The 17146-nt window shown below is 38.5% G+C and overlaps 1 protein-coding gene across 1 annotated transcript in view; it reads left to right on the forward strand.

The window, feature by feature from the left end:
* Positions 1-805: 805 nt before the first annotated feature.
* The window catches only part of otog (otogelin), a 49090-nt gene continuing 32749 nt past the window's right edge, over positions 806-17146 (forward strand). The window contains exons 1-23 of the mRNA XM_027010499.2: positions 806-995; positions 1167-1224; positions 1539-1593; positions 2873-2936; positions 3528-3635; positions 4019-4176; positions 4732-4853; positions 5593-5801; positions 6072-6202; positions 6324-6430; positions 6634-6743; positions 7119-7244; positions 7412-7520; positions 9049-9095; positions 9566-9711; positions 10791-10923; positions 11043-11220; positions 11947-12071; positions 12209-12421; positions 12731-12896; positions 13932-14006; positions 14122-14165; positions 14407-14572. Coding sequence (XP_026866300.2) covers positions 920-995; positions 1167-1224; positions 1539-1593; positions 2873-2936; positions 3528-3635; positions 4019-4176; positions 4732-4853; positions 5593-5801; positions 6072-6202; positions 6324-6430; positions 6634-6743; positions 7119-7244; positions 7412-7520; positions 9049-9095; positions 9566-9711; positions 10791-10923; positions 11043-11220; positions 11947-12071; positions 12209-12421; positions 12731-12896; positions 13932-14006; positions 14122-14165; positions 14407-14572 — 2726 coding nt within the window. The 5' untranslated portion in view covers positions 806-919. The remainder of the gene's footprint in view (positions 996-1166; positions 1225-1538; positions 1594-2872; positions 2937-3527; positions 3636-4018; positions 4177-4731; positions 4854-5592; positions 5802-6071; positions 6203-6323; positions 6431-6633; positions 6744-7118; positions 7245-7411; positions 7521-9048; positions 9096-9565; positions 9712-10790; positions 10924-11042; positions 11221-11946; positions 12072-12208; positions 12422-12730; positions 12897-13931; positions 14007-14121; positions 14166-14406; positions 14573-17146) is intronic.

Consider the following 17146-nt stretch of genomic DNA (forward strand, 5'->3'; position numbering starts at 1 on the left):
GTGTATATATATATATATATATATATATATATATATATATATATACACACATATACATAGATATATAGATAGAGATAGATAGATAGATAGATAGATAGATAGATAGATAGATAGATAGATAGATAGATAGATAGAGATAGAGATAGATATAGATGCATTTTTGTTTAATTTTGCATGATCGTAGCTCAACTTTGTGGAAAAGTTACACTTTACCCTACACTTTCAGGTACTCAGCTGTCGAATCGAGAAACGTTATTTATTCATTTATTTTTGCAGAGTGCAAAAAGTGTAGAAATAATGTAGTCGTTGCCCAATTATTCAAACGTTTAACCAGAGTCACGGGCCTCCACTACAGTAAGACAAAGACGCGTTAACAAAGAAGCCATATCAGGCATCTACTGCCAATACCCACTTACGAAGCGGAAGGTTCGGAAATTGAAATCTTATCATTATTCTCCAAAATGGGTTTTAAAAAGCGTCCCATGCGTCAAAGGCATGGTTTCGATTACCTTCCATTTGTGGTTTCTGCAGGTTCAGAAATTCCTCGTTAGTTATTCATTTGAAGTCATGGTATGCTCCTCTGTTTTATATATATATATATATATATATATATATATATATATATATATATATATATATATATATATATATATATAAATCTTGGGCTAAAGTTAAGAGTGTTGGTTACTGGAAGTGTGTAATGAGTTGAATCAATGACTGGTTGTCTGAATATATTATGCTAATGAGCGCGGGCAGTGCAACTTCGGGAGAACAGTTGGGATGCTGGCGAACAAGAGAACTGGAAGATCAGCGCCAGGACAACATTGCTCATAAGAAAATGTGTCGGTAGTTCTGTAATCGATCGAAAACTGTGAGGGGAGAATTTGATTCCACTTCGTGTGGTATATATGAGTCACGAATGGATCCTAATTTAAACTTAATACAAAAAATATTTCCTTACTTTTTACTGTTCTGTTTTGGCTTAATACATCAAGGTAAGGCTTACGGAAATCTAATATTTATCTTAGTTTTTATTTTTGTTTAACCTGCTTTCAATATAAATATAAATCATGTCTGAGTTTGATTAAGATGCTGAAATTAATTAATTGTTATGTTTTAGACGTGAAAATATATATTTATTGATACTTATCACAATCTCTTTTCAGTACCTATTTCGTGGGGCACAGAAAGAGTGAATTTAACTAACCAGCATGGTCTTGAAAAGTAAGCGTTACATGTTACTAAAGTATTAATTGAGTAACCTGTCCCAGTCACTGCATGAGGCAGGATAAATCAATGTAACATCACCCGATGATGAATAATCATTGTTTATGCATTGATCTCAGTTAAATAAGGCTGCCAGATTGTCTTGAAGTTTTTATAGTATAGTCTTATCTTTCTAATATGTATGCAAAACACAGTATATTTGGAAGTTGAAAGATGGTGTCTTGCATTCAAGTGCCTGCTTTTCTGTCTAACACAAGTGCTGATTACCTGTGAGGAACAAACCATGCCTTGTTCTCTGTGTGTCTCAGCAGTGAGAGCAGCAGGATAATGCTGGCGAAATGGGACCCTGGTTCCCAAGCAGAGCAGGTAGGAGAGACACACAGTGGCGCTGAAGCATTGCTTTGAAAGTGCGCTCAGACACATTGGGTCCAGGCACCTGGGCTAAATGTAGTGGCATACGATTGAATACATATCATTTTAGGATGAAAATGATTGTAGGCTCACATAATTTTATTTATGTTTATTTTCAATGAGCAGAACATATTTGTGTAATCTAAGTAGGCTGGTTGGGCTCATGCTGAATTTAAGCCTGTGTGTCCCCACATCCCCCCATGCAGATATCAGGTGCTATTATTTGAATATCTGTTTCATAGCACTCCATTGAACCCTCCCACCCCAATCCAGTAATTAAAAAGTAATGGTTAAAAAAAGGAAAAGGCCTTTATTCTTGTATTTAATGTGATGAATTCATCAAATTAATTTGGCCAGTAGCCACTTTATTGCATGGCTTATGTTTATTGTGAAATGAACACCCTGAATCCATTGTAAATTAAGTCACCTCTCCACCTTCGTTATACTCAGCGCTGATGTTTAATAAGTGAGCGGCAAATGATAAAACCACTGCTTGCTTTGTTTCGCTTTTGGGATAAAGGCCATCAGCAGCCTGGTTTCAGGTGTCCCTCCGCATTTGGAATTGGGAAGGGCGGAGCTGTTCCCAGTATGCTGCTGAGCCACTATTCACTGCCCCCACTCTGGGGGACACTGGTCTCCTTCATAATGTGTTGTCAGAATACATCTCCTTTGTAGTCGTGTAAGCGACATGAAATTACTGAACTCTCAGATATCAGGTGTGATGTACAAAGAGGCAAACAAAATAGTTTTGATCAGATAAGAGAGAAATGCTTAGTACTAAAGCAGCTGACTAAAGCGCATGTTAACTTCATCTCAGAGAATGAGTTTATTAGCATCATACATCAGTCTGATTGGAATTAAAGGTTACTGCTATATAGTTTAGGGTTTTTGGGCAGTAGTAGCTCAGTGGTTAAGATACTAGCCTTGTACAAGTTCAAGCCCCACTGCCACCAGGTTGCCACTGTTGGGTCCCTAAGCAAGGTCCATAAACCTCAAATTGTATTCAGTCATGGTTGTAAGTTGCTTTAGATAAAAGTGTCAGGTAAATGTGCTATGAGACAGAGCAAGCAAGTTCTTTTGTTATTAGGAATTGAGGAGTTTGTTTAGTTTACTGGCCAGATATTTTTCAGCTAATCATTGCTTTTATTTCAAGCAATGCATAGATGTTGTCTTCATATGGTGAGTCATAAGTGCATTGAAAGTTGCACTAACTTTATTTAACTTCTCTCCTAAGCAAATATTACTAAGCAACACATCAGAGCACAGTGAATCGGAGTGGGCTGGCCGTAGAGCTATGGGTAAGGTCACTTCCTCAGCTGTGCTGCAAGCTTAACCAAGAATGCTGTACATATGTTTCAGCCTGAATAATTATCTTGTACTAAATAAGTATGTGCAATAGATCAGCCATTTTATTATTAGTGAAATTACAGTCTGTAGTTCATCTGTTGGCCTGTTTAATTGGTGAACTGCCCTCAACACTGTTTATCACTGATCAAATTCTAATCATCACTTAACAGAATGGCAGACAATTCTCAACAGTGCTCTCAAACACTGACATGGTAGTGGCATGTCTCTTGGTATTGAGCTAGGTTATCAGTTTATCAGCCACAACAACAATGCTGGGGGTGCTAATTTTTGTGCAGTATTTTTAGTAGTTAAAATAAAAGCATTGATTTAAATTGGACTGATTTTAAACCTTATCTTTTGAAGCCGATTTCAGACCTGATCAGCAGCTGTTTAAAATTATGTCTACAATCATTAGATTATCACTGTCACTGACCACATACAGGCTTGTAGAGTAGACAAACCCAAGGCTAAATTTAGAGGTAGTGATACTCAATAACACATGCATGAGCAGTATATATCACACAGTATGTTATATTTTTTAGTACATAACAGTCCTTGCACGTTCCCATGCCTGAATGGGGGACAGTGTCTCTCAGAAAACACCTGCAACTGCTCTATCTACCAGGCCACTGGATCACGCTGTCAAACAGGTACTGTTAACATTTAGCAACACACTTTCACTTTCACTTTTTATGATTCTGTAGCTGCTTATATTTTGACCTGTTGATAACCTCATCGTTGCTATGATGGTTTTAGATCATATAGCGAATTGGGGGTCAATTTCTAAATTATTGAAATTATACAGTGTTTCATACCATACTATGTAATGTTTACATAAAAAACCAAAGCTCAGAAATACTTGCACATAAAACACATAATAAACATTGTGTATATGGTCTATACTACTGAATAAAACAACCAGGTTATTACATACTACTGTTTAGCATTGCTTAAAGGGCATTACTTATTGACTTGGAGCTCGAATGTATTTGCCAAGCTTCAATTCAGGAAAGTAATATATGAAATGTTTCAGTTCCTAATTCAGGTTTGGAAAGGGAGATGACGTGCCGGTCATGGGGCCAGTACAATTACGAGACTTTTGATGGCCTTTATTACTACTTTCCTGGGAAGTGCAGTTACACTCTCTTGAAAGACTGTGAGGACAATACACAGTCAAGTGTGCTGATACAGGTACTTAAACATTAAAAAAAATAAATAACTGAACACACTTTCGGTGTATTTCAATTCTAGCAGTATGTTGAGTAGGTCAGCTGATCAGCTGCAGTTTAAGTTGAAGTAGCTGGTGTGTGTGTGTGTGTGTGTGTGTGTGTGTGTGTGTGTGTGTGTTTGTGTGTGTGTTTTATGTGGGTTTTGCCTGGGAAAGATATTTGTTGGCCATCTTAGAGAACGTGATCTCATTATTACAGTCAGTTTATGTCCATTCCAGTTTAATACAGTAATTACAGGCTGAGCCAAAACAGCATTGGCTTTGTTCTCTGAGATTCAGTGATAGGAATCCAAAGTAGTGAAACAGCTTTGGCCTAAAGGCTTTTTGTGAGCCATTTGCTTAATGCCAATATCGTTTGTCAATAAATTAAAGGGGCAGCTAAAAGTAATTCAGTATGGTTACTGTAATCACTAGACCAAGATGGCTAAAAGTAGTTGTTTATCTACAGTTATATATTGTTCTGCTGGTTCTACTACTATTATGCCTCTCCTTCTCTGTGCTGCATCTCCTTTCTGCAGGTTCATAATGATCCAGAATGTGGTTTTCGTCCTTACTCCTGCACACGATCAGTAAGCCTCTTCCTGCCATGGGAAGGGGAGATTAGGTTACAGAACTACAATGTCAGTTTCAAAGGTCAAAGGTAATGAATACTTGCACTCCACAAACCTTCTGTTACTCATATGCCACGGTGCTGTTTCTAAAATGGATGGACGTGTGTGTGTGTGTGTGTGTGTGTGTGTGTGTGACTATTTTCTGAGTGTTTTGTCAATCTTCATTTCCAGATTTTCCTAAGTTTTAGCTTCTGAGTGCCACAATCCATTTTAAAACAGTTCCTTTATTATTATGTGTTATCATTAGCAAGTTTCCAAATCACCCAAATGAAAATCAGCATAATAAAGTTAGAGGTGCATAATAAAGTTAAACTCATTTATGGTAGCAAGGGATCCCTTTTCTTAGTGCTCAGGCCTGAGTACACCAAGGTGCTAATAATGTCAGAAAAACATGCTGTGACAGAAATCCACAGCACAGGAACATGTTTTTACCTTGTGTGTGTGTTTGTGATGGTGGGGGGGTGTGGGGGGGGGGGGGTGTGTGTGATCAACATGGTTTAAAACTACATTTACAATTGTTCATCAAAATATGGGTATGTTTGTGTATGTGTGGAGACATGTTTACATACATATTAATACTTCCCAGAACTGCATAGACCCCATTCATTGCAGATATTTAGATGTCCCAACACTAACACACCTGCCTTCACTCTTTAAGTTGCTTGGTAATTATCCTACAAGTAATGTGCATCACAGCAGGGACGTAAAAATGTTGAGTGCTTGGGATTTCCAAGATAGGGATCGTGAGACATGTGTTTCCTCCTGCAGTGTGCAACTGCCTCATAACATCCATGACATTGAGCTGGAGCGGATTGCTGACTACATCCTGGTCTCGCAAGCTCAAGGTTTCATGCTGGCCTGGCAGGGGCTTAGCAGTTCCATCTACATCAAGATGAGTCCAGAGTTTGTGGGACGCACCTGTGGTCTGTGTGGCAACTTCAATGCTGATATTCAGGATGATCTGAAGACCAGCTATGGTAAGTTTCTGTCCTGAACAAAGCCTTTTATTTAAGAGAAATGTTCAGATTATAGTCATTTAGTGGCACTATTCATTAACATCTCATCGACATCTCATGTGCTCATGATTACTGAGTAATGCCAGCAATGCCATCCTATTAAATGTCAACTGTGAATAGACTGCCACTATTTTTCATATCCAAATATGTAAATATTTATTCTCAGTCTTTAATCACTCTTCTGTGCTGAATGCTATGACCAGATGAGATGTTAATTTTTGATTGGTCCAGGTATGCTCACAGAAGACATTGCTATTTTTGGGAACAGCTGGATGGAGGAGGAGCCACAGGGACCCACATGTCCAACCATTCCATCTTTCTATCCATCTCCCTGTTCTACGCAGGACCCTCACATTCTAATGGTATTTTACACACACACACACACACACACACACACACACACACACACACACACACACACACTGTATATGCACCCACACAAACACAAAATGCCTCTTTAATGCAGAACTCTGTTTGCTATAGAAAGTGGAAGAGGTGTGTGCATCTTTACTGAAAGAGCCATTTAAATCCTGCCATCAGTTTGTTAGTCCATATTCATATATGGCCAGCTGCTCCAATGACCTCTGCCTGTAAGTATAAATCACATAGTGTAAAAACTGATTATTTTACAGACACCAACCGACTAAACCTTTATACAACTGAAAAGTCTAAGGTGTGTGTGTGTATGTGTGTGTGTGAGAGAGCATGTATACATGTGAGAGACAGAAAAAGTACAAGTGTGTGTGCATATATGAGTGTGTTTGGAATGTTTCTGTCTGATCCCTATTGCTAGGTCTGGTCCCAATGGTGAGGTTGTTTGCCAAGTCTTTATGGAGTATGCAAGAGTGTGTGCCCATGCTGGTCACCCACTACACAACTGGAGAGCACGTTTTCCTGTCTGCGGTGTGTTACACAGAAACACACAAGTGTTATTCCATTCCCCTACCTTTAATAGACAGTTATAAATTAATTAATAAATAAATTAACGTTAATAAGAATAACATTATAGAATAACAGAATAAAAGCATAGCTGATCCCAGAGAAACCTTTATAGAACACATATGTTATGATCAAAAATATAATAAAACAACAACCCATACAGCCGCAGTTACACTCCAAGTTAAGCAATTCTGCTGTAAATACTTGCTGTGTGTGCAAAGTGTCTGCATGAAAATGTGTTTTTGTTTGTCTATTCAGCAGTAGCAAGCTAATCAGCAGAAGGTGGAATGGTCATAATTATCAAGGTTTTATAAGATGTCCAACATTTTTGCTTTATAGGTATTGAATGTCCTCTAGGGCTTCATTACAGAGAGTGCATCACCTGCTGTCCTGTGCACTGTAGTGTTGAATGGATGTGCATTGACAACAAGCTCCAGTGTCTGGATGGCTGCTACTGTCCAGATGGTGAGCAAGACAGAACACTAAACTGCCTCTTTGATGCAAACATGCTATGCCTCCTGCATTCATAAAGAATGAATTGGTACCATGTATCATCTATTTGTGTGTATATATACATATACATAGGCATATGTGATCAGTGTACAGACTCTCTATATGTATATCTTGTGCAGATCTGATCTATGATGATGGTATGTGTGTGAAGTCATCAGACTGCCCATGTGAGCATCGTGGAATGCTGTACCCCTCAGGACACACCATACAAGACGAGTGCAACAACTGGTCAGACCCACCAGCAAACATCTGCACAGCCTTAGACATTATTTATTCAATAAGTCTTATACAAGCATTTACCTCTGAAACATCTGTGAATCAAGGAGCATTTTAAACAACTGAGACACAGTCAACACTTATAAGCACTACAGAAAGGTGATGAGACTAAACTGAAAAAGTTGATGCTGTAATAGATTTTTAACCTGAGTAAGAACAGTTTAACCTTAAACTGCTTTACTAATTTATTTGGCTTTGGTATCTGGAAAATACTTTTCAACACAGGATGTTCTTCTTCAAACTTAAAACAATAGCAGTAATGATAACATTTCAAGGACAATATTAAAATCAGTCAATATCAGATGCTGTCAGATAAAAGCTCCCACTGGATTACAATACTGCATGTGTTAAACTGACACTGCTCCTAACACATACCGATAATGCTGTCTACATCTCTTAATGACAGCATTTAATAGTGCATGTTAGGAGCAGTGTCAGTTTAACACATGCATTACTGAAATCCAGGGGCAGCTTTTAAGAATGGGATAGTAGTCCTATGCCAGAATAATCATATCTGTGTCTGTTCACACACTGGAAGAACTGCTAACTATTAACTAGCTAGCTTCCATCACTTCGTGAAAAGCTTGTCTGTTTATATTTTTTCTTTGATTGTGTATTTGTGGGTTTTGTTTAGTTGATGATGTTAACAAAATGGTGATATCTCTACCAACCATGTATGAAAATGAAGAGAAATACTAACATGCAGTAACAATATGGTGTGACATGAAGTGTAGAAATGATCATTGCAAAATTAGGGCAAGAAAAGTTTATGGATTTTATAGTAGTATAGGGGTAGTATAAGTGTAGATAAAACCATTTCTGTGAAATGCAGAAATGCATTTATGAAACAAGTTTGCATCATCTGACAAATCACATGACATACTATAAAATACTCACTTATATGATATTTACTTTGATTAGCTAATTCTCTTATAGCACTGACGGGACTATTGGTTGTCCACTTTGTACAGATTTTTTAGAGTATTTGAGGATAACTTGCATAGCAAAAAGTAATGAGTACTTTCCAAGATGTAATGAGTAATGTAATCTCTCTGCATTTTGAGATAAGTAGTTAGTCATTTGTAAGAGATTGTTTTATAAGTAACTACCCCAACATTGGTTAGGAGTGTGTTGTCATGTGGTGTCATTTCTATGATGTTTGTAGCATAACAGCAGTTTTGAAAAATGAGCAAATAGTGTGCATAAGGGTATTCAGATGTATTTCAGTTCCATATGAGAAGCTCTCAAACAGCTAAAAGTAGATTTTTTATTCTGTATTTTATTTTATTTTTAGTTTTTTGAGTAAGATGTATCAGCTGAGTATATTTGTATATTAGTTTTTGATAAACAATTAAATAAATATAACTCTTGGCTGTAGACCCTACTGTACATAAACATTATATAAGTAATAACAGAAATATTTCCATGGATGGTGAATTTGTAATAACTTTTATTCATTTTATTGTCTCATGTATTTCAGCACCTGTGTTGGTGGTTTGTGGAACTGCACAAAACACAGTTGCCCAGGTAGACTCTCTCTCACTTGTCCCTATTCCTCTGTCCATCCTTTAAACAGGCAATATTGTGTCTATGCTGACTGAACTGGTTTTATTTAGATGCTACAGAGCAATACGACCATAATGAATATACAAGCATCATAAGAATGTTGATATAGCAAATTATTTGTGATAACTGTTGATATTCATTATCATTATAAGTAAAAGACAAATGTGAATGGTAGTATATTAAACATTAAAATGTACTCAAGAAGCTGTAGCTTAGATGAACATTAAATGACCTAAGATACTTATGACCTAAGAAATGGTAAGCCTGTAACCACAGTACCTTAAAATGATATAATGCCACTGGATTGATGTATTTTCATTAAGTGTATTACGTAAAATATTCTGGGTAATATTGTAACATTAACAAGCAAAAAAAATAAGTTTGAATTAGCACAGCTTTAAAAAAATTGTTTTCTCTTTTGAATGATGCAGGAGAATGCTCGGTTACAGGAGATATGTACTTCCAGTCTTTTGATGGTCATGTTTACACCTTCTTGGCTACATGCCAGTATGTTTTAGCCAAGAGCCGTAATTCAGGCGGCTTCATAGTGACGATCCAGAATGCTCCATGTGGACCTGTAAGTGCTTTAATGTTGTCACATTATCTACAAAAATATAGTAATTCCAAGTACAGATTTTTGCTAAGGAGGTATATTGGGTATGTTTATTGAATTCTGGAGCCAACATTAGTATACATCAGACTTTTGATGTTGATCTTTCGATAATTTCTGCCAGATAATTTCAATTAGTAATTAGTAAAGAAATGTGAGATGTTGAAATCACTTTGAAATAGTATGAAATCAGAATGTAAAATAATTAATCATTTTGTCTTCTAGTCTGCTTATGTGGAAATGGGACTGAGCTATCGCCAGAGTGCTCTGAAAGATAAATCGAAGTCTGAAATGCATTTATGTCGTTATAAAATCCTTTGTTGTTCAACAAATAGATCATAAAAGCCTTGAAAGGTGGAGAGCTCTTCTTTCTTAAAGCCTCTCTCTCCCAGATTTCAGCACTGATGATAGCAAATTTCACCATGCAGAGTGCAGCTTGGAGTACAGTGTCACTGTCTGGAATTTGAACAAGCCATTCAATTTATCTGTACATCAAAGTAATACATCCAAAGACTTTGTGTGTGAGAGAGAGAGAGAGAGAGAGAGAGAGAGAGAGAGAGAGAGAGAGAGAGAGAGAGAGAGAGAGAGAGAGAGAGAGAGAGAGAGATGAAACAGAGAGCGAGAGAAGCATTCAGGAAAGTGGCTGGTGAGAGATCTTTCTTTGGGCAGACTGCACCTATCGGTGTTTTCTGTAGCCTTCATGAATGAGGTGATTCAGACTCTGAGTAGGTTATCTCACTGTGAAATACTAACATGCAGTAACCATATGGTGTGACATGAAGTGTAGAAATGATCATTGCAAAATTAGGGCAAGAAAAGTTTATGGATTTTATAGTAGTATAGGGGTAGTATAAGTGTAGATAAAACCATTTCTGTGAAATGCAGAAATGCATTCAGGTGCTGAACACCTGAAAAGCTATTCTTCAGGTGTGCCTGCATTGGTTCCATATCTCTACCTGTGTGTGTGTGTGTGTGTGTGTGTGTGTGTGTGTGTGTGTGTGTGTGTGTGTGTGTGTGTGTGTGTGTGTGTGTATACTATATTGTAGAATCTGGATGGAGCTTGTATTCAGTCAGTGAACCTGATACTGAATGATGATCCTCGTACTGAGGTTACACTCAGCCACAGTGGTGAGGTATACATGACGAGCCAGTTCCACATCACTCTGCCACATTCTGATGGTAACGCGTTCTTTCCACTCTGGATGAAATCAAAAATTGCAGTAGTGTGCCTCATCTTTGTGCTTCTGTATTAAGATGAATGTGTGTTCTTTTCTTTCTATTTATGTGTGTATGTTCAGAGGTGTTTCAGATCCAGGAGTTGTCGTCCATGTTCGTTCAGGTGAAAACCAGTCAAGGTCTGCTGCTACAGTACAACTGGAGAGAGTTCCGGCTATATCTGCAGCTCGGGGAACTGTGGAGGGATGACACAGTTGGGCTTTGTGGGACCTTCAATGGAAACATCCAGGATGACTTTCTGTGAGTGTCACACTAACTTTAAATGTCTCCTTCACTTGTGTTCTGGGTGAGGCCAAAGTCTGTTTTCCTGAGCTTTGCAATACTTGCATGGAAGAGTTTATCTACAAGAAATAGCTTGTAGAGACATGTAGAGTCCTACAGTCTCAGTATGCACAGTTGATGTTGGCCATCCTCCAAGCAATGGTCAGTCTGTGTCCACAGGGCCACTGTTGGCCACCCTCAAAGCAACAGTTAGACTGATGTGTGTAACAATTCCAGTACCACTGATGTGCCTGAATCACTATACCTGTAATACGCCAATGTCACTGCTGTGTTGTGAATAGTCCACCACATAAATAATTTCCAGTCAGCAGTGATCCTATTGTCTGAAACTGACCAATAACAAACATGGTAAAGATATTTTGCACAGACCTTTTTTAATTGTGCTCCCCCTATTTGTACAATGTGCAATTACAATGGTGGCTCAGTGCTTAAGGTACCTGATTAATAATCAGAAGGTTGCCAGTTCAAGTCCCACCACTGCCAAGTTGCCACTGTTGTGCCCCTGAACGAGACTTTTAACCTCAAGTTGTACTCAGTGTAAGATGTTTTGGATAAAAGCGTCAGCTAAATGCTGTAAATGTAAAATGGAGATTGCATAGGTGCATTATAAACATTTATAATGAAGGGGTAAGTGAGTCTCTGTGCAAATGCACTGATTGTGTGTTGAATGCATGCATGTGCTAGTGCACCTTCAGGCATGATCGAGAGTACTCCACATTTGTTTGGGAATGCATGGCGTGTGTCATCAGCCTGTGTGCCGCGGCCAAGCTTACCACAGCTTGACCCTTGTGATACTCATCAACAGGCAGGTAACATGTCTATTGTACACACACTCAACCACACATGCACTGATAACTCTTTAAAGCAGTAATGTGAATAAATGTCATAATGCGTGTGGGTGTGTGTGTGTGTGTGTGTATGTTCGTGCGCGCGCGTGCGTCTTCAGCCTCCTATGCGGTGGAAAAATGTGAGCTGTTGATGCAGGAGGTTTTCGCTGTGTGCCATGAGTACGTGAGTCCCATGGTCTTCCAGCTGCAGTGTCGTGCGGATGTGTGCAGGTGTGGAACTCCATGCCTCTGCTCTGCCCTCGCCCACTACACTCGTGCATGCCGGAAGCACAACGTCATCATTGAATTCCGCTTGCATGTGCCTGAGTGTTGTGAGTCTCACTGTGGACCTCTCACACACATTCTGAAAACAAGCATGTGCTCACATACACATATATGTGACTTTAACTATTAATCACTATATTTGATGGTAACTATTAAAGAAATACACCTAATCTCTATCTTTGGTTTCTTTTGCATGATTGATTACCATGGACAATTTCAATCTATTTTATTGTACCTAGAAAAGAACAGAAAAATCTGTTGACCCAAAGCATATAATGGCAATCAAAGAGTTTACTCTTTCTCAGAATTGTCTCCCTGAAATCAACCAGTCTCACAATGAGGCCTATGTTTTGCAGCGGTCACATGTCCACCAACAATGGAATATGGTGTGTGTGTGTCATCATGTCAGCGGCACTGCCTGTCGCTGTCAGTCCCACAGCTGTGTGGAGAGGAGTGTGAAGAGGGATGTGTGTGTCCGCAAGGAACATACTACAGCACGCACACGCATGCCTGCGTTAAACGGTGCAGTAACATACATACCCTGACATGCTGACACATCAGCATCAGAATCTATAGTGCAACAGTAACTGTATGGTGCAAAGTTTTGAGCCTTCATCAAGCACTGCATTAAATGCTCTGGATTACTCTGCACTGTGCTTTATTCTCCCAGTACAATAACACTATGATTCAATGTGTGCTGTATCTACCACCCTCCAGAATCAGCAATACATGCAACAATATGCTTTGCAGCAATATGCTTTGTTCTCCGTCAACACTGTGCTAGCAACACAGACCTGGAACTAATGCTCAAAACTCAGACACTCGCACTTCAATATTTATAGTCCAAATTCTTTTACAATGCTGAATCCACATTTTTCACGTGATTTCTATTCACTCCAGGCTTGTGAGAACTGAGGCGGTGTTCAGAGCTGCAGTAAAGGAGAGCATTCAGAACCAGCCTGCACGGTTCACTTCTAGTTGCAGCACTAAAATATTTGAGTAGTAGTATCCAGAGACTATGCAGATTGGGTTACGGCTAGTTGTGTGTTCTGCTGCTGTGCTCTTGTAAAAGTCACTTAACCCTAGTTGGCATCAGGGTGAAGGTTAATGTGAGCTATGTATTCTGTCTATATTTGCTCTGCTGTGTTGCTGATTTTACACAAATGTTCATTTGTAATGTATGTTAATACTTCTTCAATATTCATAAGAGCTGTTGTACTCATAGATTCCTCAATTGTTATGATGTTATTGATAAATTAGTATTTTCTGTTAATCTTGTGATTTTACTATTTTTTACTGTGTTACAATAATAATTGTATGATATGCGCAAAGCAATTTCTCTAGATGTGAGTGTTCAATAGGGCTGAGGAGCTATTTTTCCTCCTTATATTGTTAATATAGTTTCTATAATACATTCTATGGGTGAGTATTTGTCTTCAGATATTTAATATTGTAATATGTACATGTAACCGATGCATTTTTTTAAGGACTGACTGCATAAGACAGCATGCTTAATCAGGTGGATGTGTTAATGTGGGGTTTTTGTGCATTATACAGGAGTGAATGTCCATGCAGTTTCTTGGGAGCCGAATACTCTCCTGGAGATGTAATCTTGACATCATCCAGTGTACAGTAAGATCCGAACATTTATCAAACCAAGCTGTAGCAGGGTTTACCAATTTGCCAGTCTGTCTTTGGTGTATTCAGTTCTCACACTAACCATGATTTATCATGATTTCCTGTGTAGAATTTGCCAAGATGGAAAACTTATCTTGCAAACCATTATTACCGGTGAGTGTCAGTGTATTTCATACTATAGAAGTCTACTAGTTATGAGGTCATTTTAGATGGTTTACAAATGGGCAAATTAAACCATTTTACTGTGAGTTATACTGTGTATGACTATGTATGTGACAAATAAACCAAACTTGAACTTAAAATGCTTCATCCGATAGTACTAATTGGACGAGACTGCCCAGTTTCCTAATTACTGAGACACAGGACACTCTATGTATGTTTTTGCTCTCCTCAGATAAGCTGTGCCCACCTGGGCAGGTTTACGAAGACTGTGGGAACAGGCTGGAAGGGCCATCAACTAGTAAAGGTTTAGCCTGTCTCCCCACATGTGAGTCTTACCTGCTCAATCTCACCTGCTCCATCCACGAGCCTTGTGTGCCTGGCTGTGTCTGTCCTGCAGGGTGAGTACTGTGCTGTCACTATTGCCCCAGATGCATGTCAGAATCCCCAGAGCATTTAGAGTTTGCTGTTCTACTTTGGTATTATAACATATTACCCATGGTGTGGGAAGGTGATCTTTTACTGTCTCGATAGCTACATTTCAGCAGCTGCTTTTTGTAGCTGCCATGTTCCATGAGCACATACTACGTAGCAGTTCAAATCCAATAGCTGTTGTTGTCATGTAACTGCATTACCTGAAAGCCTGGATTCGCTTAAGAAGGTGTTTCATATTAGTAGGTTATTACTACAACCAGTGACATTTCAATTGTAAATGAGCGTGATTTAACTATGCAATCTCTGATGTATACTGTATCAGTGGTATATCTAAAGCACACTACTTACCATTTCATTTTGTTTTGTTGTTCACTGGAAACAAGTGGAGAGTGAAGTAGCTTGAAGTATATAGATTTCAAAGATATGATAATCTGTCATGATAATTCCTGTAGTAACACATATCAGTGGTAAAGTGCACCATATGTCTCAGTGGTAACATGTGTAACATATGTGTTCAGTGTAGCCAGATGCCCAGCTGGCTTGTATCTCAAGAAAAGAATATAAGATGTACCGTGGTCCAGATATCATTTTTTCATAATGCTGTGTTTTCTGACATTTGTTTGTGTATGATGTTTTTCATGGCCATACTACAAAACAACAACAACAACAATAATAATAATATATGTCTTTGTGCAAAATATAGGAAAAGGGGCAAATAGATCATGAAAAACTACTGAAATTTTTTAATATGAAAACAAATATTTCTATAAACAAACTTATAGTAATTTCCTATCAATGTCATAATTTCTCGATTTTATGGTACATACGTGACTACATTTTCCATATTTACATAATCCATCAGCAATGTCTTTGTTTAGACCAGTGAATGATTTTTGGTGTATTTGGGAAGGTGGAAATACCTGATGTCAGAGAACAGTGTATGGAATGGCCTACTGTTGGAATACATGCATGCTCTCAGAATTGTATTAGTTCTCATGAAAAATTCTGAAAATGTACATTTTCTAAAAATCTAAAATTATTTTAATGCCCTGATTGAGAAGACAGCATCCACAACTTGCTGCTTTAATGACAGACAACTAACTGAACCTAGGAGTTTATTGATAAAGGCAGCACTCACTGGTTACTGATAGAAACAGCATTTGCTGTAGTGGTTTTACTGTGGTGGAGTGGCCTGCTTTTATGTCGCATTAAGAGAACAGTCAATGTTCTGCTGCAATGTAGAGAAACTGCCTGCTGCTTTACTGTGGACCATGGAAAGAGTTCTTATTTCATTCCACTTCCTTCTAGTTCCACGCGTCAGATTTCCACTAAGGGCTACGAAGTGTTCCTGACTCCTGCTTGGCCAGTGGATTTTTGTTACTTGATACGTTTAATTCCAGTGTCCGCACAAGCACAGTGAGGTTAAGTGCCATAAAATGAGTTTAACTTCCCGAAGCCTTCCTCTGTCACAGCAGCTTGGATAAATGTTTGCTCTCCACTTACCTTCTCCAGCACTCTCTCCTCATTGACTACTGTCTTCCAAGTAGAAGAGTTTTTGATGTTTTATGTTGTGCCAGTTTGAACATTTTACAGATTTTAAATCTTTTGTGTTCTGTGTACATATTGATGATTTGGTTTGGTCTACACGGCGGGGTTTCTTACACGCCATTACATGATCGCTCAGACCTCTGGAGAGTGAAATGAGGTCTGACCAGTAGACCTGCTGAATTACAGCTGAATAGTTTACAAAGAGAGAAATGCTGCTGAGTATTCATTACTCATGTGGTGATGAGAGTGAGTGAACAAGAGAATGAAAAACTAGGAGGTAGACTGTACATAGGGAACATTGAGATATTTCAGATGGTGTGTGGGTGTGTGTGTGTGTGTGTGATTCACTTATTCCTGACATTTTGACCTTTTAAATGAAAGCCTATCACACAGTGACACCATGGGAATGGAATCACAGGGCTGTCATGAGTGTTTAATAACCTCCTGAAACTCGATAGTTTGGCATCTGGACTGGAATAAATATGGCACAAAGGCACCTTATGACAAAATTAGAAACATTTTGATAAGGGAATCGATAAGTCTGAAACTGATTAAATGTGCCATTGATGGCTAACCCTGTGATGCATGTATTATATCATTGACTGTGAAGTACACTTCCACATTAGGAGCAGTTGATTGTGCTGAGTAGTATATAAATATTACAGTAGTATTTAGAGCACCAGCAGGCTCAAGGTTCAACATGACACCAACATGACAGGAGTAGGCGTACCTTAGCAGTTAGATAGAATAGATTATTTGGCACATCCAAGTACTAAAGTGTGTGAAAAAGGGGTATATCATGTGTAAGGAAGCACTCTGGCAGATCTGTCTATGGCAGCACAGCTAAAAGGAAACACAGAAATGAGAGTTTCCTGGAACATCAGCAATCCAAACTTGAGTGACAAAAGAGAGGTGAAGTGACAGTTTACCATAACTCTTAGTGCTCATGAATCCAGATCTACATCTTTACCTAAGATGAGGGGTATTTAATA

Source organism: Electrophorus electricus, chromosome 21, assembly GCF_013358815.1.
Source record: "Electrophorus electricus isolate fEleEle1 chromosome 21, fEleEle1.pri, whole genome shotgun sequence".
In the NCBI taxonomy this organism is placed as follows: Eukaryota; Metazoa; Chordata; class Actinopteri; order Gymnotiformes; family Gymnotidae; genus Electrophorus; species Electrophorus electricus.